Below are 25,509 nucleotides of genomic sequence, written 5' to 3' on the forward strand. Positions count from 1 at the left end.
TTCCAGGAAGTGTCTCATGAAATCGAAGTGTCTACCTCAGAAGTGTCTATTTCAGAAGTGTCTGAGTTGGTAGGGGCAGAGGCCCTGTTTAAATACCCAATTGTGCCTTTGAAGTGGGGAGACTTCAAATAATGGCTTAGAAGTGCACAAGGTCCACTTTCAGTTCCATCCTGTCTGCCAGGGTCCCAGTAGGGGGTGTGGCAGTCCTTTGTGTGAGGGCAGGCTACTGTCCTTTGACATGTAAGTGTCAGGCCCTCCACCCTCCCAGCCCAGGAAGACCAATTCAAAATGCAGATGTATGCAAGTGAGGCTGAGCATCCTGTGTTTGGGGTTTGTCTGAGTGAATGCACAAAGGAGCTGTCAACTGAACATAGCCAGACGTGGATTGGAAGGCACAGATTTAAGATTTAAGTGTAGAGAAATACTCACTTTCTAGAAGTAGCATTTCTAAATTGGTAACAAAAAATCCAACTCCACCATCAAGCAGGATTTTTATCACCATTCTGGCCATACTAAATATGACCTGGCTACTCCTTTCAGATCAGGATCTACCACACAAACAGTATATTAGGGTAGCCCTATTGCTATCCTATGAAAGTAACAGGCCGCACAGCAGTGTAAAATGAATTTAGGAGGTTTACACTACCAGGGCATATAGAACACACATGTTCATGTCCTGCCTTTTACCAACATAGCACCCTACCTAGGGCCTACCTTAGGCGTGACTTATATGCAGAAAAAGGGGAGTTTAAGGCTTGGAAAGTACTTTTAAATGCCAAGTTGAAGTGGCAGTGAAACTGCACACACAGGAACTGCAGAGGCAGGCCTGAGAAATGGTTGGGGAGCTACTTATGTGGGTGGCATAACCAGTGCTGCAGCCCACTAGTAGCATTTAATTTACAGGCCCTGGGCAAATGTAGTGCACTTGACTAGGGACTTACAAGTAAATTAAATAAGCCAATTGGGTATGAGCCAATGTCACCATGTTTTAAGGAGAGAGTGTATGCACTTTCACAATGATTTGCAGTGGTAAAGTGGGCAAAGTCCTAAAGCCAGCAAAAATGAGGTCAGAAAAAGAGAAGGAGGAAGGCAAAAGGTTTGGGGGTGACCCTGCAGAAAGGCCATTTCCAACAGTAACCTATGTGGGAGATTTTAAACACTACCTTTAAATGCTTATTTGGAGATGCTGTCTTTCTCTTGACACTTTCCCACTCTAAATCTTGGCAAGTCATAGATTTGGATGAGATGGGCTCACTCACGTAATGTGACATTTTCATTCATAGGCCATCTTGTCCCACCCTGTTAAGATGGTACCACCAAGGTAGACTTGACACAAGTTGAATTATTTAGAGGGAGTTCTTAGAAATTGATTTTTCTGGATACATATCTGGGATCCAGTTGGTGCTGTTAAAAATCCCTTAGAGTAAACCACAAAGTATCCGTTATTAGGTAGTATACTAGGGATATGTAAAAATACTTTAAGGTGTAATCAGAGGACACTAGGGTCATGGCCATGGTCATGGCCCTTGCTTACCTCTGTGGTGCCAGTATGTTTCTGCCCTTAGACAGCCTAACTTGGACTCAGGCATTCATCAGGGTGTTTTGGTGGGTCCCTCTTTTTAGTTAGGGTAAAGGTGTGAAAAACAAATGGAGAGGACCTACCTCCTGTGTAGCAGTCACAAGGTAATTTTACCTGGTGCGGAGATAAAACCAATAGAAGGCAGCAGTAGCAATGTGGTAGACAACTACATAGTATGTATGTTCCAATGTATACACCACACAATTGTCTAGCAATTTTCTCTTAAGTATTCAGAGAGACATTAAAATACATTAAAATACAAACGTGGCACATGTGACACGTTTTTTCATAAGCAACATGTGTACACAGGTGACAAGGCTCATATGAGGAAAAACACATGAACATTTCCCATGTAGGTTCTTATATTACCTAGTGGCTAAGGGGGCATTGCCTTATGGTCTGTCCTTGGGGCGTCTTCTGTAGTCACTCTAAAAGATAGGAAAATTAGATATATACTCAAATACATCTTACATACATACAAGCAGGTTCCGAAGAGCAGTATCTGAGTGTTAGAATCCCTTACAGTTTGTTTAAATAGGGATAGCCTTTCTCATAAAGAACTCCCAGTCCACCAGCCAAATGGTACATTATGTCTGCTACTTAGCCAACAGCTCTGTATATCATGAAATTTATTTGCCATTTGAAAGGTCACTGGCCAGATAGTACATAATTTCTGCTAGCTACCCAGCAGCAAGGAAAATAGTGAAGTTTCTATGCTAATTTCAAGGTCACTGGCCAAGTAGCACATCATTTCTGCCTTTTAACCAGCAGCCCGGTAAATAATGATTTTTTTTTGCTATTTACATGTCTGCCATTTGTATGGCAGCTGAGTGAAGTTGTTGTTTGCTTGACCACTGGCCATACAAAACTTATGTTTGTTAGTCACAGACCAGGTAACTAGTAAAGTGGCTTTGCTATCTGCATGCTTGTCAGCCAGATAGTGCATAACCTCTGCTGTTTAGCCAGTGGACAGGTAAATAGTGAAGTTTACTCGTTATTTGCATGGCTCCCACGCCAGTGTAGAGTATATACTATTTAGCTAGCAACTGGGAAAAATAGTTACACTTTGTAGGAGGCTGGCCTGGCTTATAGTGGGTACCAAGGGTACTTTCACTCTGTGCTAGGTCCAGTTATCCCTTATTAGTGTAGAAGAGGTGTTTCTAGCAGCTTAGGCTGATAGACGGTAGCTATGAAAAAGCAGCTAAGGCTGAACTAGGAGACATGTAAAGCTCCTACTATACCACTGGTGTCATATGCACAATATCATAAGAAAACACAATACACAGAAGTACTAAAAATAAAGGTACTTTATTTTTATGACAATATGCCACAAGTATCTCAGTGAATACCCTCAGTATGAGGATAAGTTAAATTCACAAGATATATGTACACAAACCAAAATTATGCAGTAAATAGCAAAAGGAAGTAATGCAAGCAATGTAAAGTTACAGTAGACAACACAAACCATATACTCCAAAAGTGGAATGCGAACCACGAATGGACCCCAAACCTATGTGAGCTTATAGAGGGTCGCTGGGACTGTAAGGAAACAGTGAGGGTTAGAAAAATAGCCCACCCCAAGACTGTAGGTGTAAAGTGCTCCTACTACCCCCAGAGAGCACCGAAGTCGTGATAGGGAGCTTCTGCAAGAGGAACAACACCAGCAATGCAACAACAGTGGATTTCCAGACCTGAGTACCTGTAAGAGAAAGGAACCAAGTCCAAGAGTCGCAACAGTGTTGAGAGTGGGCAGGAGCCCAGGAAATGCCAGCTGAGGGTGCAAAGAAGCTGCCACCAGTTGGAAGAAGCTTAGTGTTCTGCAAGAACGAAGAGGACTAGGAACTTCCCCTTTGGAGGATGGATGTCCCACAACGTGAAAAAGCTTGCAGGGGTGTTCCCATGCAGAAAGACCGCAAACAAGCCTTGCTAGCTGCAAGGGTTGCAGTAAAGGTTTTTGGGTGCTGCTGTGGCCCAGGAGAGACCAGGATGTCGCCATTTGGAAGAGGAGACAGAGGGGGCGCCCAGCTAGCCAGGGAGCCCTCACAGAAGCAGGCAGCACCCGCAGAAGTACCCGGACAGGCACTTGGAAGAGGAGTGAACCGGAGTCCACTCGAAGTCACAAAAGGGAGTCCCACGATGCCAGAGGACAATTCAGAAGATTGTGCACTGCAGGAAGGAGTGTCGGGGACCCAGGCTTGGCTGTGCCTGAAGGAATTCCTGGAAGAGTGCACAGGAGCCGAAGCAGCTGTAAATCACGCAGTACCCAGCAATGCAGTCTAGCGTGGGAAGGCAAGGACTCACCTCCACCAAACGTGGACTGGAGAGTCACTGGACTGTGGGAGTCCCTTGGACAGAGTTGCTGAGTTCCAGGGACCACGCTCGTTGTGCTGAGGGGGGACCCAGAGGACCGGTGATGCAGTCTTTTGTTGCCTGCGGTTGCAGGGGGAAGATTCTGTCGACCCACTGGAAATTTCTTCAGAGCTCCTAGTGCAGAGAGGAGGCAGGCTACCCCCAGAGCATGCACCACCTGGAAACAGTTGAGAAAGCCAGCAGGATGAAGCGATACAAGGTTGCTAGTAGTCGTCTTGCTACTTTGTTGTGGTTTTGCAGGCATCCTGAGCAGTCAGCGGTCGATCCTTTGGCAGAAGGTGAAGAGGGAGATGCAGAGGAACTCTGATGAGCTCTTGCATTCATTATCTGGTGAGATCCCCAAAGCAGAGACCCTAAATAGCCAGAAATGGAGGTTTGGCTACCTAGGAAGGAGGATTGGCTACTAAAAGAGGTAAGAGCCTATCAGAAGGAGTCTCTGACGTCACCTGCAGGCACTGGCCACTCAGAGCAGTCCAGTGTGCCAGCAACACCTCTGAATCCAAGATGGCAGAGTCTGGGGCACACTGGAAGAGCTCTGGGCACGTCCCCTGGGAGGTGCAGGTCAGGGGAGTCAGGGGTGGGTCAGGAGTGGTCACTCCCCTTTCCTTTGTCCAGTTGTGTGCCAGAGCAGGGCTGGGGGATCCCTGAACGGGTGTAGACTGGCTTATGCAGAGATGGGCACCATCTGTGCCCATCAAAGCATTTCCAGAGGCTGGGGGAGGCTACTCCTCTCCAGCCTTTCTCACCTTTTCCAAAGGGAGAGGGTGTAACACCCTCTCTCTGAGGAAGTCCTTTATTCTGCCTTCCTGGGCCAGGGCAGCCTGGGCACGCGTGTAATGGTGTCCCCGCACTCACAAAGTCCGGGGAAATTGCCCTGAACAATGTGGGGGTACCTTGGCTAGTGCCAGGGTGCCCACACACTAAGTAACCTGGCACCCAACCTTCACCAGGTGAAGGTTAGACATATAGGTGACTTATAAGTTACTTATGTGCAGTGTAAAATGGCTGTGAAATAATGTGGACATTATTTCACTCAGGCTGCAGTGGCAGGCCTGTGTAAGAATTGTCAGATCTCCCTGTGGGTGGCAAAAGAAATGCTGCAGCCCATAGAGATCTCCTGGAACCCCGATTCCCTGGGTACCTCAGTACCATATACTAGGAATTTATATGGGTGTACCAATATGCCAATGTGAATTGGTAAATTTAGTCACTAGCCTGTTAGTGACAAATTTAGAAGTAAAGAGAGAGCATAACCACTGAGGTTCTGGTTAGCAGAGCCTCAGTGAGACAGTTAGGGATCACACAGGGAACACATACAGGGCACATACTTATGAGCACTGGGGCCCTGCCTGGCAGGGTCCCAGTGACACATTGACTAAAACAACATACATACAGTGAAATATGGGGGTAACATGCCAGGCAAGATGGTACTTTCCTACACACTTTTCTTGTATTTTTACGGCAGCTGCTTCTATGCATGCTACTATTTATATTGCAGCTAATCAAATAGTTGTGAAAATGCATTATTTTCCCAGCAGGAAGCTCAATAGGCACTTCCTGAAACTAATCACTGCAACTCCAATGCCTTCTTCCTTTTAATAACATGACAATATTTAGACAATTATTTTTACTCTGTCAAGAGGCCCATTCATGGACTCACAATAGTTATGCCTCATTTCTTAGCACTCTAGTAATTATGATGTTTTTGCTCTGCACTTTTGCACACTGCACAATTTTCTTCTGTGTCATTGTTTTGAAACACACTGTAATGTCACTTGTTGTGCAGCCATGTTCCTGGGATTCTGTGTGTAAACTCTCTGACTGCTTTATGGGCTTAACAAGTTCCAGGTTTTGTTTTCTGTCTGTTCAGCAATCGTTTCCAGGCTCCTATAAACATAGCACAGTAGCTTTTCACTATATCAAGATAATGCTATAAATTAGGTCCCATAGTGTTTAACTTTTGAGAGTAGGATTCTAGCAGAGCTGACCCATCTGTCGAACGTATGCCCTCCGGAGCTTGCAGCCTGAATAAACTGGGTTTACACTTCCCTATAAGGATCACTTGACTACACAAACAGAGGTATGGTGTTTGTTGGTCCCAGAGACACTAATAATAAAAATAACCTACTTGAGCATGCCATAACAGGATAGGCTTAGGCTACTAGATTAGCATAATGGTCGCCAGTTTTGTGTTACACAGTTTCCTAACTGCTATTCAGATTTTTATAACTCTTGCCAGTACTGTAATCACATCTAATTTGCTCCATAATATACTACGTTAGCTGCAATAAATTATTGCGTACTTTCATTGTGGCTTTTTTACTGTTGCTCAGGATATGTATGACTGAGATAATATACGAAAAGGACTGACCTGTTTCACCATGCTTTCCTGAGAGGGGGCTAGAGTGTTGTGATTTTTGGGTCACCACAATTGCTTGCCATTCTGTCAGGTTAGTAGTGCAAGTTAGGCATTGTGAGTTAGCTAGGTATTTTGGTATGACAGTATTGATTTGGCAGAAGTGGCACAGCCCCTGCATTTTGATGTTCTGTTGTCCCATGGCACAGAACTGCAAAAAGTGGAATCCTTGTGACAACTCCATACAATGCACTAAATTCTGTCTCACGCTAGCATATAATACATGATATATCAGTTTCATACTTACCGCTGAATCAAAGCGTTCTTGCCTCGCATGATTCTTTTAATAATTTAAGTGAGGGACCTCTTTTAAGTTGTTAGCGAAAGGAAGTCTCCAAAGCCAACTCTTTTTGTCCCTTGTAACTGATCACTGAATGTATTACACTAGGAAGCCTTTATAATTGTTGTTGCTGCCCCTAGCAAGGTCTTGGGGATGACCATCACAGAATCACTGTCATCCTTAGGCGGGAGAAGAAAAGCTTTCCTTGTTTTTAAAAGAAAACAAGACAAGTGCAATTTAAAAACTTAGAGAAGAGCGGCAGAATCTGGTTTCACCCACCCACTTAACTCTCACTTATCTGTCAGTGTGGCATTCTGTGATTACTTTGCGCAGCCAGTGGTCAGTACCCATACAGTATCAGCAACATTTTTGCAATACCTTAATCCTGTACGCTGATCTGAATGGAATCCATTTCTAAACAATGTGCCACACTTGTGGTTCTGTTGGACCAAATATTCAAATGCAATGTCATGGTACCTGGTCAATATGCCTTTGTCGTCCTGGCTAGCACTGATCAAGTAATTGTCTGACAGCCAGGAAACTATATATATATATATATATATATATATATATATATATATATATATATATATATATTACGTTTGTCTATCAATTCAATTAATTGAGGTGGTATAAGCAATTGAAGTGAAAAAAGAACTGGGTATCTTTACAAAATAGTTGGTATATTCTGTCATTTCAGGTTCCAGATTTTCTAAATTTAAAGTAGTATATTTAGACATAAGTACCCAAAAGTAAGCCATCTTCTGTACCCCCAACGCAGCTCATTCTTTCTTGTGAATATCTTTTTACAGAAAATGATTTTGAGTTTACTCCTCATTGGTCTGGAATTCCTGCCAAACACGTGTATGTGGAAACAACACACTATGAAAGCAAATTTGAAAATACACAATTAGTTGAAACATTGCCTGAGCCAGACCTGGGCTATTTACAAGGTAAGCGTGCTACTTATATTTCTTTAGACACATGTAACTAATCACTTTTGAGATTATTTAGACCCTGGTGGCAGATCTGTTTATACTGCAGAGGAGCTGGAGGAATTGTCTCCTCTGGATCAGATCGTCCATCCTATTTAATATAATCTGCCACAGCGACTGTTTAGTCTTGATGAAAGTGATTTGACAGACACAAATAGGTGCTTTATTTTTGTTTTTACACAATAAACCCCCAAAGCCGCTTTGTTAGTAAGAAGCGTCAAGAGCCCTGACACACAGGAAGTTATCTGGGGGCCACTGATGACTTCCTTTGCCCGTATCTGCCATGTTCCTGCCAGCAAATAAACAGCTCAGATGTCAAATTTGCATGTGGAAGTTGCATAAGACATAAGACTGACTGAAAGGAAATGTTCATGTAAAATAATATATTCGTACTCTACTTAATGTGTTTTCCCATCTTCAGCGTGAATTATGAAAAATATATTTTGAGTTTCTTTTTATTGTATGTATTGTATTTTGAGGACGAATTGGATACCTGTTACCGAAGCGACAAATCTATGGTTTTATGCAGATTTTCTCAAAAATTGGTAAACTGGTAAGCTTCGTAGCCAAAACATCGAGGACTGCATGTAGGTAAGTATGGAGTTACTACGCTTAACTCCACATCTATGCACTTTGAAGAATTGTCAAGACGCATATGAGGAATCAATCAGAGTAAAACTATACTTACCTGTGTAAATACACTTGTTGATATTTTGGTAACAATATTGGAGTAGGTCAATATTCCCTACCCGATATGTCCTATCTCCACCTGCAGAATGCCACAAAGAGTGTAGCTGTAGTGTAATTAACAAATATATCAAGTTTTGGAGAGCGCATTTAACATTTGCAATCTATAAAAAGCAATGTTTAACCCACTTAGACCTGACCAGAGTTACGTCCTCTACGAACGTCTGAAGATCTCCACTGGCGTACCAGTCTTCACCCATGACAATCTGTGGTTTGACGACTTTTCAGTGGCAGCCAGCTTGTGGCCGGAGAATAGTGGTGTCACTTTGATAATGTCAGAATTTTAATTTAACTCTTACCACTATAAATCAATGTGACTTGTTTATTGCCAAGCACGGAATGCTTCTGTATGCTCCAGTTTCGGGTAATAAATGCTCTGTCCGACGAAAGGACAATACCGTTTGAAGCCGCAGTGCTTTGCAGAATATGAAAAATGTGAAAACAGGTGTCCGCAGTAAGGATCACAAACTGGAGAAAGACCAGCAGCAGGCCAACCTCCAGGATGTATGATGAGTGGAGACTGAAGCCCTTGAGGCTAAAAAGGAGAAGGTTGCAGGATTAAACCACGCTGAAGATGATGGAGAACTACAAGTCCTAAGCTGCAAAAATTCTCACGGTTTCTCCACAGTCTCTCTGGACAGTCCAGACAATCTGTGTAATACCCTGACCCTAGCAAGCACAGTGAGCATTAACTCCCCCCAAGAACCTGACGTTAAGTGCAAGAGGAACCAGTGGCGTAGCGTGGGGGGTGCAGGGGGGGCCGGCCGCACCGGGCGCAACATCTTGGAAGAGACTCGAGTGCTAAAATCCACGGGTTAGGGGGCGCAAATTACTTGCCTTGCCCCGGGTTAGGGGGCGCAAATTACTTGCCTTGCCCCAAGGTGCAAGTCGCAAATTGCCGTTTTGGTACATCTGGCCCTTAGTTCTTTAAAAAATCCCTCCCAATACCCTCTAAGGCTCCTCTTACAGCACTGCAGTGGTTGAACCATGAATGCCCAGCAGCTAATCGATTATTATGCGGGGCCTTTGTTGCTAGACCCAGGGACTCTGCTGTAGCAGCTGCCTTCCAAAAACAGTATAAAGCAGTCATGGCCAAGAGGTGAGAGGAGGTCATCACTCAGCAGTAGAACATATTAGTACACGCAGCATGCACGAATGACAGTAAGTCATTTTGGAAAGCTATGTCAGCCGTGAGAACTGTTAACGATACTCTGACCTTGATTGGTGGTCATATCACTACTGCTAAAATATACTCTGCCCCCAAAAGAACTTCGCAGTTTAACCAGAAGGATAGGAGTCATGGATACATAAAGATTACTCTACATGAAGGTATTACTGCCATCCAATAGAGCGCAGGCGGTAAGCACCAAGTCTCCATTGACCTCATCAAATGCGAAATCAATATTTGGGCCCCACTGCTGATTAACACTTACAACCATCTTAAGCATTCAACTGCACCAAGCTCTTGGGCTTCATCTACTGTTGTTTCCATTTTCAAGAAAGAGAATCGATCCTTGCCTAGTTCTTCCGACCTACTTTATTGATTGACGACTCTTAAAAGTTGGGGAAGAGACCTTTATAACAGGATCAGGGAGTGGGCAACCGATAATGCAATTATAAACCCTTGGTCAATGGAAAGGGGCAGATAAGAGGATAGGTTCTTGCGTGCTGATAACTGAAGAGACTGGTACATAGAGATACTTACAAAGAGTTGGATGGATGGATCATAGATGCATAGGTGTGTGGAGGAAACATTATGTGGAAAAGAGATTGTCAGAATGACTGGTATATAGCTACATAATTTATAATAGATGTATGGATGTGCTGCCTGACAAACAGACCAGCTATTTAGACAGCAAAAATCAAGTCTGACTGAAAAATTAGTACATAGAGAAGAAAGAAAAATGTTATTGGGATGACAGCAATTATATTAAGATACACATGAAAACAATGACCAAGAATAAGACCTAACACGCGTTAGGACGCCCAGTGATAGGCTCGTTGTGTTGGTTGGGTATTGCTGACTCAGTCACATGTCATCAGGCCCATGACCAGAAAGCTTCAGAAATCAGGGTACGGGGCAAAGCGCACTTCACGTTGCTTAAATATTTAACATATACCATAATCTGTTATTGAACATAGAAATTCATATTACTTACCAAACTGTGCTTCATATACAGCAATTCATTACCTCTTCTGCATTAACCTTTTGTGGCCTTTTCATAGGGGCTTCCTCTGCCAAATAAGCCAAAAACAACAACATGAAAAAACCAAGACACTCATTAACAAGATTTTTGCTTTGCCTGTATTGCTTTGTGCGTATGCCACAGTTCCACTCATCTGGTCATACTCTCTGATATTCTATTTTCTCTGTTTCTTTCAGCGCTGTGGGGAAGTGCAATTGCAAGTAATAAAGAATCATTTGGCATTGTCATAGGTATTGTTTATACTTTTTGTATTATATTTGGAATGCATGACCACATTTGCTCAGATATCAGCATGGAATACTTTCTGATGTGTAACACAAAATATATTGCTAGCAGAAAAGTCTTTCATTTGTAGTTAAAAAAAGCACTGGGAAAACCAGTAGGTCTTGTCTAGGGAGATGTATTGTCTTTGTTTTTTTTTTTTATCCATGCTGTACAGAAGTTCAAATGCTGTGCACCATGGTTGTAAATAAAGGAAATGAAAGAACGATGACGAAGCCATTGCTGGCCGAATCATAGCGCTTTTTAAAAACCTTTCAGCCATGTTGTACAGCATCTGTGCAACATCTGAAAGATATTTTAAAGAAAGTGCTATGCTACAGCAAGGCTATGTGTCACCAACCCTATTGGCTTTGTTGATGCTTTTTCTAAGGGTCCCAATCAGACTCACAAAGCAAAGCCAGGGGCGTAGTTTCAGCAGTGTCTTAGGGTTGTAACACCCCCCAAATAAGTGCATTCCTGGCCTGGTAATTGGGTCTGGTATCTCTCTGTTGTCGGTTTTTCTCGTCATGAGACAAAGCAGTGAGCTTTGATGTAACGAGAAAGAAAGAGAGACAGAGATGCCGATAGCTGAATTAAAAATGTGAAACCAGCAGACCTGGAATCAATAATGGCTTCCCTGCGTGTCCAAATTGTAGCAAATACTTTATTTCACAGTCTCCTTTTATTATCACATACGAGTGTACTTTTTAAATATTGAGAACAGGATATGCAGTGTGCAGGCAGCTTTTAAGTTTGACTTACTAGACTATAATGTTGCTCCATTTATAATAGGAATCTAGGCCACTTTTAGGTTTCACTTGTCTATTGACTTGTCTGTAAGTTCACTAATTGCATTGTCACTGTGAGGCAGGGAGTTGAACCATGATTGTTTTAACACTTTCACTTTTAATAAACATATGTCCATGCAGTGATATATTGTGATGTACTATGGCGAAACACTTCCACATGTTAAAGACTTACACTTTTTTGAATTTCTAAGAGATTGCAGCATATGTCTACATTATGTTTGTTGCATGATATGCATGCCAAATGTTTTCATGGCTCAGCTCCGTTGTGGACTCTTACAGCCAAGCCAGACTCTGGCTCAGCTCCCCCTATTAATTTGCTTACACGCTCTCCTCCATTTGTGACTTGGGCTTGCTACACGAGACCATCAGTCACTGGATAGAATGATTAGTAAAAGGCAAGGACTATCAAATGGATCCATGCCCACGTGCACCAATTTGACAATTCTACCATCAAGGCCTCTTGTAGCAAAGATAAAGAAGAGTGAGTGCAGTAAAAAAGTAAAAATACATTTTTAATAATTGATTCCTAGTGTGGGACTTCAGGCTGTTGAATGGAACGTGACCGTAGACATGGGTTTGCAGGGAGAACTACGAAACCTAGGTCAGACGGGCTGAGGTGTAGCTTCAGCAGTGGTGTTTGAGGTGAGACACTCCTCAAGTGCATTTTTGGTTTGGTAGTTGCTTCCGGGGGCCAGGAGTCAGGTCTGCTGTGTTTATGTGGGTGTTTCTTGTTGTTCTTATTTCATTAAGAGGTTTTAACATGTCCATTCTTTGGACTGGAATTTGAAAAAAAAAAATATATATATATATATATATATATATATATATATATATATATTTTTTTTTTTTTTTGACTTGCTGGCACTTATTGTACAAATGAGACTGCTGGAATTGGGCGGCAGCACCACCAGGTCCAATTCCACACTTAGTTACAACTGTCAGCCTAACACTTTCGGCTAGCTAGCAGTACCTCACCAGCACCTGGAAGTGGCAGTGATTTGTGTCAGCCATGCACATGACATTCTGGATTCTCAGGGGAAAACATGGTGGAACAGATCTCATCCTTTTCTCTCTGTTACATTCATCTCACACATGCAAAGACAAGCAGAAGGAAATATTGGTTCAATATGTTTTATTGAATCAATTGCATTTAGGTAAAATAGTGTATACTGCCATGATAAGGATGATAAAGCATAATAATAATAATAAAGCGGTGACAAGAAAAGTGAAACAGGAGAAAAGTCCAACCATATTGTCTAAATGCTAGGTGTTGGAATTCCTACCTGCGCCACTGAAGAACTATATTAGATCACAGCAGTGTTAGCCCTAGTCCGCCCTTCAGAATCTCTAGGAAGACCTCATCCCCCATATCTCTATTTAACTTAAAACATGCATGTTTCTGTGAAGTGGAAAACACTGCAGTGTTCCACTTTGTTCCAGCAACATATTGGATACAGCCCTGGGCAGAGCACTGAACAAGAATGTCATAGTGCAAAGAATAAAAACAGTTTCTGTGTTAAAAGTATAAAAAGTAACGGAAAATAAAACATCATTGCAGAAGAGAGCTTCTGCTCAGAAAATAAAAGTGAATGCAATGAATTGCAACTAAGCTAAAGAGCACAGGCTGCAGGTCTATGGCTAAAATAACATGCCCATAAAAAGCTGCTAAAGTAACCTTACAATTATTATATATATATATATATATATATATAATATATATATATATATCATTTAATTGCTTCACCTAACAATTTGTAAATCTGCAACCCATAGAGGTACTCCTTGATGGGGTGCAAATTTACTATGTTTTGGAATTCCCCAGGGCACCAGTCTCAACTTTCCAGGCATACTACTGACAATCAGATGCCCTAAAGGTAATATGATAAATGTTTGCAAATGGTCTAACCAGTCTAATCACTAAGGGTAGTTTCATCATAATTTTTGACCTTCTGTGCCACTCTAGACAGAGGTCCTGAAATGCAAATCTGTACTGACCCTGCTGCTCCTGGAAACAGTCCATCCCAAACCTAGGTCTTCTCACTCCTCCACCCTGCAGCACACTCTATTTTAAGCAGGGAAATTTGAGAGTCTCACCCCTTGAGTCTCACTAACTAAGCTACTCTCCTGAGCAAAGCATAAGCATACTGATTATTTTAGGCCTTGGTTGCCATCTCCTCTGTGAGATTACCACAGTAGCAGAGAAACAACCAACTTCACTATCACAGGCACCAGCCCAGTTATCTGTTTCAGGAATTTAAATTTTCCAGTTTTATACAGAGTGAACTTGATCAAAAGGTATTGGATCACTCTACATGAATGCCAGTTGCATTACACAGGGACAGATTAATGTTTTTGTAGGAATGGGGCTGTTAAAGTGATTTGCCCAGAATCACAAGGTGGTAAGCTAATGTCCAGACACAAACCGGGTTCCCAGCTCCAAAGTTGGTAACTCTGACCGTTACAACACATCCCCTCTGTAGGAGGCTGGCCTGGTTTGTAGTGGGTACCTTGGGTATTTACACCTTATACCATGTCCAGCTATCCCTTATTAGTGAACTGTAGTAGTGTTTTAGCAGCTTAGGCTGATAGAGGTAGCTATATCAGAGCAGCTTAGGCAGAACTAGGAGACATGCAAAGCTCCTGCAATACCACTTACAGTTACACAGTACTTATGCACAAGTAAAGACAATACTCAGTGTTGCCAAAAATAAAGGTAGTTTATTTAGGTGACACAAGGCCAAAAATATCTTAGAGGCAATACTCCTTCTGGAGGTAAGTATTATACACAATATATACACTAGATACCAAAATAAAGTAAGTAATTAGACATAGGATAGTGCAAAAAATAGGAAATGCTATAGAAGGCAATGGAAGAAAATAGGTCTTGGGGCAACAAAAACCATATACTAAGAAAGTGGAATGCGAACCACAAATTCCCCCCTAGACAAGTGTAGTTTGTGGAGAATCGCTGGGAGAGTAAGAATACAGCAAAGGTAAGTAAAATACCCCACCCCAGAGCCCAGGAAAGTAGGAGTAAAGTACTGCAAGTTTCCATAGGGCACACTACAAGTCGTGATTAGAATTATTGCAAGAACCAAGGAAAACTGCAAACAACAAATGGTGGATTCCTGGACCTGAAGACCTTCAAAGGAAGGAGACCAAGTCCAGAAGTCAGAACGCCTGCCAACCTAGAAGAGGGTGCAAAAGAAGAGTCCCGGGTGGACAAAGACTGCAGAAATGCACCCAAGGAAGATGTCAGCGGGTTTCTGCATGATGCAAGGAATGTCCCATGAAGAGATGTTGGATGCAGGTGAGTTTTGGTGCTGGATTTGTCCAACAAGCCTTGGTTCCGGCAAAGTCGCATTTTGCATTAAAATGGCGCTGTCGGGACTCAGGAGGGACCTGGGGGCCTTACATCTGTGTGAGGAGATAGAGGGGGCTCTCAGCACTTCAGAGAGCCCTCTGTTGTCTGTACAGCACCCACGGGAGTCCCAGGATATGGGTACAAAGGACGTGCAAAATGCAGTTGGTGAAGCGCTAAAAAGGAAGGTCCCACACCACCGGAGGTCAAGTCAGCAAGTTGAGCATTGCAGGATAGAGTGCTGGGAAACTGGGCCAGGCTGTGCATGAAGCAATTTTGCAAATAGTGAACAGAGGCCTCAGGAAGTGAAGAAGACATGGTGCACAGGGGTACTGTCGTTCTCGGGGAAGGCAAGCTCTTACCTCCTCCAAATTGGGGCAGCAGGACCTCAGGACAGTCTATGTCAAAGGGGTCCACCACCTGTGTTCCAAGGAGCACGCTTTTTGCCAGAAGAGGAGTCCAAGAGAACCGGTTGTCGACTTAGAAGGTGCCTGCATGAGAAGGGTAGTGACTCCGTTACTCCACTGGAGATTTCTTCTGCCCTTCTGGTGCAGGGTGAAGACAGGGAGTCCCCAGAGCGTGCACACTGTGGAAACTGTTGCATGTTGGATGGAGCTGAAGTTGCAGAGGAAAAGTAGCCCTTCTGGATACTTTGCTACTGTTACAGCGGTTCCTGGAGCAGTCTGCGGTCGATCCGAGGTCAGAGGATGAAGTAGTAGTTGCAGAGAATTCCTGCTGGAAACTTGCAAGTAGAATCTGAAGAAAAACCCACAGGAGAGACCCTAAATAGCCCTGAGAGGGGGATTGGCTACCTTATCAGGTAAAGACCTATCAGGAGGGGTCTCTAACGTCACCTGTTGGCACTGGATACTCAGAGGCCACCAGAGTGACCCCACACCTTGGAAAACAAGATGGCTGAGATCTGGGACACACTGGAGGAGCACTGGGCACCACCCCTGGGGTAGTGATGGACAGGGGAGTGGTCACTCCCCTTTCCTTTGTTCAGTTTCATGCCATAGTACGGACTGGGTGTCCCTGAACCAGTGTAGACTGGCTTATGCAAGGAGGACACCATACGTGCCCTTCCAAGCATTTCCAGAGGGTGGGTGAGGCTACTCCTCCCACCCTGTTACACCTATTTCCAAAGGGAGAGGCTGTAACACCCTCCTCCCAAAGGAAATGCTTTGTGCTGCCTTCCTGGGACTGAGCTGCTTAGACCCCAGGAGGGCAGAACCCTGTCTGTGAGGTGGCTGCAGCTGTAGCTGCATTTCAAGCCTCAGAGAGGTGGTTTGGCAGTACTGGTGGTCCATGGCGGAGCCCCCAGGATGCATGGAATTGGCTCCCCAATGCCATATTTGGAATGGGGGACAACTTCATATTCTTAGACTCCTTACATGGCCATATTCGGAGTTACCATTGTGAAGCTACATATAGGTAATTACCTATATGTGGTGCATGCGTGTAATGGCATCCCCGCACTCACAAAGTCCTGGGAATTGTGGGGGCATCTTTGCTAGTACAAGGGTGCCTTCACACTTATCAACTTTGCATCTAGCCTTCAGTAAATGAATTTTAGACATATAGGTGACTTATAAGTTACTTAAGTGCAGTGAAAATAGTTGTGAAATAGTGTGTGCACTATTTTACACAGGCTACAATGGCAGACCTGTGAAAGGGTTTGTCTGAGCTCCTTATGGTTGCCAAAAGAAATGCTTCAGCCCATAAGGATCTCCTGGAACCCCAATGCCCTGGGTACTTAGGTACCATATACTAGGGACTTATAAGGGGGGTCCAGTGTGCCAATTGAAATTGGTAAATGAAGCCATTAGTCTATAGTGACAAATGTAAAAGCAGAGCGAGCATAAGCACTGAGGTTCTGGTAAGCAGAGCCTCAGTGACACAGTCAAGCACTACTGACAACATATACATTAGGCCATAAATTATGAGCACTGTGGTCCTGACCAGCAGGATCCCAGTGAGACAGTCAAAAACATAGTGATATTCAGGTAAAAATGGGGGTAACATACCTAGAAAGATGGTACTTTCCTACACCCTCCCACTTTGGTTATAAAAAACCACTGAACCAAAACATTTAGCTATGTCTCCGAAAGACACTGTCTGAATAGCTGTGAGATGCGTGAATGCAAAGGAAAGTACAATAAGATTAACCTCTTTGCCCAAGCAATAATATATTATTTCTTGATTAGAACCAACTCCCTGGGTAAGCCCGTCTTTGTAAAGTCAGTTTTTTTTCTCTCTCTGGAGGATTGTTTCAATGTCCTGTTACAATTCTTTCCATACATGCATCTGTACAAACAGCAGATGGAAAATGTCCCCTTTTACTGCTGCCAGTCACACACAGGCACTGCTTTTTAGGTTGAGTGTAAGCGTTCAACGTGTTGTATACTTTAAAGTATACTTATACTGTGAGTTCGAAAGATTTCATTTGTTGGTTCGTGTCCTTTAAAAATCCTCGTTTGCTAGTGGTCAGTTCTGCCTCTTTGTCCTGCCTTTTGGTCTTTGGGAGCAGCACCAACTATTGTATAATTATGCTGTGTCCTGTTTATCCCTTCTATAGGGGACTTTTAATTATTTGCCTGTTTGTCTTACCCTGTGGATGCATGTTCAGTCCCTTCTCCCCACAAGCTCCCTCTGCATACATAAAGCCAACAGCAGATGGGGGCTTTTCCAGGGCCACTCACCCTCGCTCTCTGTCTGTTGTTGCAGACTGGTAATGTACTGAACTGAAAATAATTGTTTAAAAGCGTGCAAACTTGCGTAGGTATGGATGCACTGAACATTAATGCGATCAATAAATGTTGCCCAATATGACGAAAATGTGTTGTCTACTAAAAAACAACTCTTACTACTGCACTGCTAAATCTAATTATATTCCCTAAACTTTCACAAAGGCAGAGATTAGCACCAAGACGGAGTGGTGTTCTCTGTTCCAAAGCCAGCAGGGGCTGGGCTCCATCATGCCTGGCATTGTTGCATCTTTATTAGAGCAAACAGCCTTTTGTTCCACGTTCTTGTGTGTTTCTGTCTCGTCATTATCTGAAGAGCTGAACTCTGGCACAGTTTTTGCCTGGGCTTTGGAACAGTCCAATATTAAACTCTTGTTTTTACAGCATGTTAACCTGTTCTGTGCCTTGGATGCGGTGACCTCGTCCAAGGCTACAGTTCCCGTGTGCCATGGACGAGGTCACCTCGTCCAATGCACACAGGAACTTGGGGGAGAGCTAGCGCGCCCCCCCGTGCACCCCCTTCCCCCCCAAGGCGGGGATGGAAGGGGAAGACCTTCCCCTTCCTCCACCGACCCCCCCCACCACTCCAGTGATGTCAGCGCGCGAGCGCGCGCTGATTTGTCACAGGGGCCTCCCCCATCGAGCTGGAAGCTCTGCTTCCAGCGCGATTGAAAGAGAAATGCAAAGCATTTCTCTTTCAATCACGTGGGGGAGGCCCGGAGGGTCTTCAAAGGGAAGGAAATGTATTTCCTTCCCTTTGAAGTCTCTCCCAGGGTTTCAAAAGCCGGATTGCTTGCAATCCGGCTTTTGAAACCCCACTAGACACCAGGGATTTTTTTTGTTGGGGTGAAAATGACATAAGGGAGCGACCCCTTGGGCAAGGGTCACTCCCAGGGGGGGGGGCATTTTTCATGAGGGCCTCTTCTGCCCCCCCTGGGGGAAGATCGGCCTATTATTAGGCCGATCTGCCCCCAGAGGGGGCAGAAACCTCTAGGCACCAGGGATCTTCATTTTTTTTTTTGGTATGTTTTTTTTTTTTTTTTTAGGTGGGGAGCGACCCCTTAGGCAAGGGTCGCTCCCCTAGGGGGCAAATTATATTTAGGCCATTTCTGCCCCCCCTAGACACCAGGGAGTTTTTTTTCTTTGCGTGAATTTCACACAAGAGGAGCGACCCCTTAGGCAAGGGTCGCTCCCTGGGGGGGGAGTTATTTTAGGCCATTTCTGCCCCCCCTGAGGGCAGATCGGCCTATTATTAGGCCAATCTGCCCCCGGGGGGCAGAAACCTCTAGGCGCCAGGGCAATTTTTTTTTTAATGGTTTTTTTTTGGTTTGTTTGGATTTTTAGAGATGGGGAGCAACCCATCAGGCAAGGGTCGCTCCCCTGGGGGGGCAAATTGTATTTAGACCATTTCTGCCCCCCTTGGGGGCAGATTGGCTGATTTTAGGGCATTTCTGCCCCCCCTGGGGCCGGCTGAGCTAGAGGCCAAAATCCACAGGTAGGCACTTTGCAAAAAACACCTCTGTTTTCCGTGAAAAAATATGTTGTGTCCACGTTGTGTTTTGGACCATTTCCTTTCGTGGGCGCTAGGCCTACCCACAAAAGTGAGGTACCATTTTTATCGAGATACTTAGGGGAACGCTGGGTGGAAGGAAATTTGTGGCTCCTCTCAGATTCCAGAACTTTCTGTCACCGACATGAGAGGAAAAAGTGTTTTTTTGGCCACATTTTGATGTTTGCAAAAGATTCCGGGTAACATAACCTGGTCAGAGCCCCGCAAGTCACCCCATCTTGGATTCCCCTGGGTTTTTTAGTTTTCAAAAATGCGCTGGTTTGCTAGGTTTCCCCAGGTGCCGGCTGAGCTACAGGCCAAAATCCACAGGTAGGCACTGTTTTCTATGTAAAAATGTGATGTGTCCACGTTGTGTTTTGGGCCATTTCCTTTCGTGGGCGCTAGTCCTACCCACACAAGTGAGGTATAATTGTTATCGGGAGACTTGGGGGAACACTGGGTGGAAGGAAATTTGTGGCTCCTTTCAGATTCCAGAACTTTCTGCCACAGAAATGTGAGGAACGTGTGTTTTTTTTGCCAAATTTTGAGGTTTGCAAAGGATTCTGGGTAACAGAACCTGGTCAGAGCCCCACAAGTCACCCCATCTTGGATTCCCCTAGGTCTCTAGTTTTAAAAAATGCACAGGTTTGGTAGGTTTCGTTCGGTGCCCGCTGAGCTAGAGGCCAAAATCTACAGGTAGGCACTTTGCAAAAAACACCTCTGTTCTCTTTAAAAAAATTGGATGTGTCCACGTTGCGTTTTGGGGCGTTTCCTGTCGCGGGCGCTAGGCCTACCCACACAAGTGAGGTATCATTTTTATCGGGAGACTTGGGGGAACACTGCGTGGAAGGAAATTTGTGGCTCCTCTCAGATTCCAGAACTTTCTGCCACAGAAATGTGAGGAACATGTGTTTTTTTAGCCAAATTGTGAGGTTTGCAAAGGATTCTGGGTAACAGAACCTGGTCAGAGCCCCACAAGTCACCCCATCTTGGATTCCCCTAGGTCTCTAGTTTTCAAAAATTCACAGGTTTGGTAGGTTTCCTTCGGTGCCCGCTGAGCTAGAGGCCAAAGTCTACAGGTAGGCACTTTGCAAAAAACACCTCTGTTTTCTTTTAAAAAATTGGATGTGTCCTCGTTGCGCTTTGGGGCATTTCCTGTCGCGGGCGCTAGGCCTACCCACACAAGTGAGGTATCATTTTTATCGGGAGACTTGGGGGAACATAGATTAGCAAAACAAGTGTTATTGCCCCTTGTCTTTCTCTACATTTTTTCCTTCCAAATATAGGAGAGTGTGTAAAAAAGACATCTATTTGAGAAATGCCCTGTAATTCACATGCTAGTGTGGTCACCCCGGAATTCAGAGATGTGCAAATAACCACTGCTCCTCAACACCTTATCTTGTGCTCTTTTTGGAAATACAAAGGTTTTCTTGATAGCAATTTTTTACTCTTTATATTTCAGCAAATGAATTGCTGCATACCCGGTATAGAATGAAAATGCACTGCAGGGTGCAGCTCATTTATTGGCTCTGGGTATCTAGGGTTCTTGATGAACCTACAAGCCCTATATATCCCCGCAACCAGAGGAGTCCAGCAGATGTAACGGTATATAGCTTTCGATAATCTGAAATTGCAGGGAAAAGTTACAGAGTAAAACGCAGAGAAAAATTGATGTTTTTTTCACCTCAATTTCAATATTTTTCTTTTTCAGTTGTTATTTTCTGTAGGAAACCCTTGTAGGATCTATACAAATGACCCCTTGCTGAATTCAGAATTTTATCTACTTTCAGAAATGTTTAGGTTTCTGGGATCCAGCATTGGTTTCATGCCCATTTCTGTCACTGACTGGAAGGAGGCTGAAAGCACAAAAAATTGCAAAAATGGGGTATGTCCCAGTAAAATGCCAAAATTGTGTTGAAAAATTGGGTTTTCTGATTCAAGTCTGCCTGTTCCTGAAAGCTGGGAAGCTGCTGAGTTTAGCACCACAAACCCTTTGTTGATGCCATTTTCAGGGGAAAAACCACAAGCCTTCTTCTGCAGCCACTTTTTCCCATTTTTTTGAAAAAAACAAAATTGTCACTGCATTTTGGCTGATTTCTTGGCCTCCTTCAGGGGAACCCACAAAGTCTGGGTACCTCTAGAATCCCTAGGATATTGGAAAAAAAGGACGCAAATTTGGCTTGGTTAGCTTATGTGGACAAAAAGTTATGAGGGCCTAAGCGCAAACTGCCCCAAATAGGCAAAAAAAGGCCTGGCACAGGAGGGGGGAAAGGCCTGGCAGCAAAGGGGTTAATAGTATTTACTGATATTTTCACTCAATTAAATTGGTTTGACTTGCTGAAATGCATCCAGTGGATTCAGACAGTATTTCTCCCAGTAATTACTGAATGGAGTCCACTTCGACCCACTTATAATTGTGGCTGCTGCGCAAACGGTAATTTACATAGGGGCTGGTAATTACTGAGGCACAAAAAATCGAGACCTACATGACATACAAAAATGCTGACATTCTCGCTCAGACATGGTAAAGGAAGAATCTTTCAGTTACCAAGGCTTTCACTGTTTACCTTCCAAGTGCTTTCCAAATTTGGGATTTAGAATTCATTGGTTTAGCGTCTCCGATGGAGGTCCCTAGGATAACCATGTGCGTTGTAAAGTGGATTCTACATTTCCAAACCCTACTGGCCGCTTTCTAGCAGAACACGTTTTAATTAGAGCTGCCAGCAGCACTTGTATGCTCACAATTAATTTAATTGACCTTATTTTTCAGACCTTGTGAGACGATACACGTTTAACTTTTACAGTTCTACCAGACTTTCTAAAAAGAAAATCACTTTTTGTGTGGTAAAAAGGCTTTCTCTTTTTAGATATGCGCGTTGGCCTATCAGCTCATGTCATGGGAAGGCTTACTTTACAACAACTCACGTTTTTATATGATTTAATCTTTTGCTTTTTATCTTACCTGTGCTTTTCGACTTTTACTTTTTGATTTATTTGTCTATAAGCTAGGATTAAGGTTGGTAACATAAACGTGTACTTTTAAACTGACTTCTATATTTCCCAGCCACAGCAACACATTTTTATTTAGAACTACCAGAAGCACTATTATGTTTAGCATTTAGTACTGCCAGAAGCACGATTACACTTCCAATTCATCGTTCTTGACTGGATTTACCGCCCCTTGTTACGCAATGCACGTTTTACTTCCCTAGAAGTGTGAGCTTCTCCCTTTACACATATAAAGAAGCAGCCCCGAAAGCACAAGTTACACCTTCTAAAATACTACTCGGCCCAAATAACAATTGGAGAACTGGTGGAGATGCCAGTTGACCGTTACATGGCAGCCAGCCTGTCACGTTTCTTAAACACACTTTACTACAAAGTGTTCACACCTCTTTGTGCAGGTTTGGTGGGTGCTACATATGGGACAGCGCTGCTGCGGCCAAACTCAGTATTTAATTGGTTAGCAGGCTGCTTTGTTATATAGACTACTAATTTAGATTTTATCAAGCACTCCAACCAGCGCCTATTTTTTGAATGTTCACTTTTGTCCTTTTTATTTAAAAAAAAAAAAGTATTCCCAGCACACTTTTAACTGTGCTTTTTATTCATTCCTTTGAAATGTAAGATTGAGGTCTGAAAATTAAATTACTTTATAAAGTGGATTAAAAAAAAATCATTTCCGTGTGCATGCTTGGCTGTGGTTTTATTGTTGTTTGTTTTGTTTACAATATAAAATTTGGGTCACCTAAATAAACACAATATTTTAAAAGGGGATTATAATTTATGTTTACTTAAAGCTAAATACACTTTTCAAAGTTAACAACGCTTTAGCTTTTTATTTTGAGTGCGCTTTCCGATCAGCCCATGTTTTTATTTATCTTCAGTGCATACGCTTGCTTGTGCTTTTTCAATAACATAAATGTGTACATTTTAATTTGTTCTTTAAATTAATTTATTTCTCTTCCGTGTGCTTTTGATCTTCCAGGCGCTTTACCATTTGCCCGTGTTTTGATTTGTCTTCCAGGTGCACATTTAGGAATTATTTTTTTATACAAGCTTCATTACCAAACAATTGTCTTCTTTCCCAACACTAGTAGTCTTTTTGAATCAGTGGTATATTCAGGGCCATTACAATTATGCGGCTGGCGAAAGACAAAGAATAGGACAGGAATTAATTAAGTGTGTGGCAAGAAAAGGCAAAATATGGGTTGTAATGCACCCTATTTGGTAGTAGTAGCACTTTATTACTTCATTATTTTTAATACTGGTAATCTTGTAAGCCCATTGGTTGAACTTTATTAGCATCAGGTTAATACCTGCACTGTGCTTGTTCCTTCTGTAAGGGAAGCTTGCATTGTACATTGTCTGAGAAGGAAGCTTGCACTGCTGCTGTTCTGACTCTGCTGTGTGTGAGGGAAGCTCACTGTGCTACCTGTGCAGTATCTGCTGTGTGTGGGAGGAAGCTTGCACTGCTGCTGTGCTGTAGCTGCACTGTGTGTGAGGGAAGCTTTCACTGCTGCTGTGCTGTATTTGCTGTGTGTGAAGGAAGCTTGCACTGCTGCTGCTAGTGCTGTATCTGCTCTATGTGTGAGTGAAGCTTGCACTGCTGCCTGTAATGTATCTGCTGTGTGTGAGGAAAGCCTGCATTGCACCTTCTCTACGAGGGAGCAGGTACTGCTGCCTGTGCTGTATCTGCTTTGTGTGAGGGAAGCATGGATGGGTGCTGCCTGTACTGTATCTGCTGTGTGTGAGGGAAGCTTCAATGGTACATTCTCTATGAGGGAAGCATTGCATTATACCCTATGTGTCAGGGAACCTTACATTGTACCTTCTCTGTGAAAGAAGCTTGTATTATACCTTCCGTGTAAGGGAAGCTTGCATTGCACCTTTTGTGTGAGGGAAGCTTGCATTGCGCCTTGGTTATGAGGGAAGCTTGCATTGTACCTTCTGTATGAGGGAAACTAGCATTGTACTTTCACTGTGAACGAAGTTTGCATTGTACCATCTATGTCAGGGTCGCTTACATTGTACCTTCTGTGTGAGGGAAGCATGCCGTGTACCTTCCCTGTGAGGGAAGCTTGCATTGCACCTTCTCTGTGAGGGAAGCTTGCATTGTACCTTCTGTGTGATGGAAGCTTGCATTGTACGTTTTGTGTGAGGAAAGCTTGCATTCTACCATCTGGGTGAGGGAAGCTTGCACTAGTTTCTAAATAAACTACCTATCCCTCTCTATCTTCCTTTCTATCTATTCTACGTAGCTCTCACCCATATATATTCACCATTATACATAATTCCACTACACAAATACACTCTGTACCACACAATTCCACACTGCACAATTCCACAAATATTAAAATACAAACCACAAATTTTCACTCCACACCACAGACATCCTCCACACTCCAAACCAAAACACATCAATAAAAGACATTGGCCCTCATTACAACCCTGGCGGTTGGCGGAGAAGCGGCGGTCTTACCGCCAACAGGCTGGCGGCAAAAACTTTGGAATTATGACCATGGCGGTTACCGCCATGGTCATCCGCCACTTCTCCGATCAGACCACCAGGGCAGAGACGACAGCTGGGCTGGAGACCTGGGTCTCCAGCCTGGCGGTCGTCACAATACCGCCGCCGGTATCATGACCCGGCTGACCGCCATGGATTTCATGGGGTTAGGAACAGCCATGAAATCAATGGCGGTGAGCACTATCAGTGCAAGGGAATTCCTTCCCTGGCACTGATAAGGGTCTCCCCCACCCCCCACCCCCACCTGAGTCCTTCCCCGACACCCCCCACCACCCCTGCCACCCCCAAAGGTGGCAGGAGCCCCCTCCCCACCCCTACCCCCAACATTACATTACACATTCACACCTGACACGCATGCAGACACCACCAACACACATACCCTCACACACACCAACAAACATGCCAACAGCCACACACACATTCATCCACACACACCCACATTCAGACATACACGCACAGATCCATACAGACATACATACAGACAGACATGCACTCATTTCCAAACACACAACACCCCCGCATGCATACACACACTCACACACCCCCTCTACATACACACACGCACACCCCCATGCACGCACACAACACACAACACACAACACCTCCCCCACCCTCCTCCCCTAACGGACGATCAACTTACCTGGTCTGTTGATCCTCC

The 25,509-nt window shown here is 43.8% G+C and overlaps 1 protein-coding gene across 5 annotated transcripts in view; it reads left to right on the forward strand.

The window, feature by feature from the left end:
• Nucleotides 1–25,509, forward strand: part of LOC138246148 (cytosolic phospholipase A2 gamma-like) — an 823,362-nt gene that overhangs the window by 381,019 nt on the left and 416,834 nt on the right. For all 5 annotated transcript variants that reach the window (XM_069200427.1, XM_069200426.1, XM_069200424.1 and 2 more), the window contains 2 exons: nt 7,458–7,598; nt 10,771–10,824. In XM_069200427.1, the coding sequence (XP_069056528.1) occupies nt 7,458–7,598; nt 10,771–10,824 (195 nt within the window). The remainder of the gene's footprint in view (nt 1–7,457; nt 7,599–10,770; nt 10,825–25,509) is intronic.

Source organism: Pleurodeles waltl, chromosome 7, assembly GCF_031143425.1.
Source record: "Pleurodeles waltl isolate 20211129_DDA chromosome 7, aPleWal1.hap1.20221129, whole genome shotgun sequence".
NCBI classification, from domain to species: domain Eukaryota; kingdom Metazoa; phylum Chordata; class Amphibia; order Caudata; family Salamandridae; genus Pleurodeles; species Pleurodeles waltl.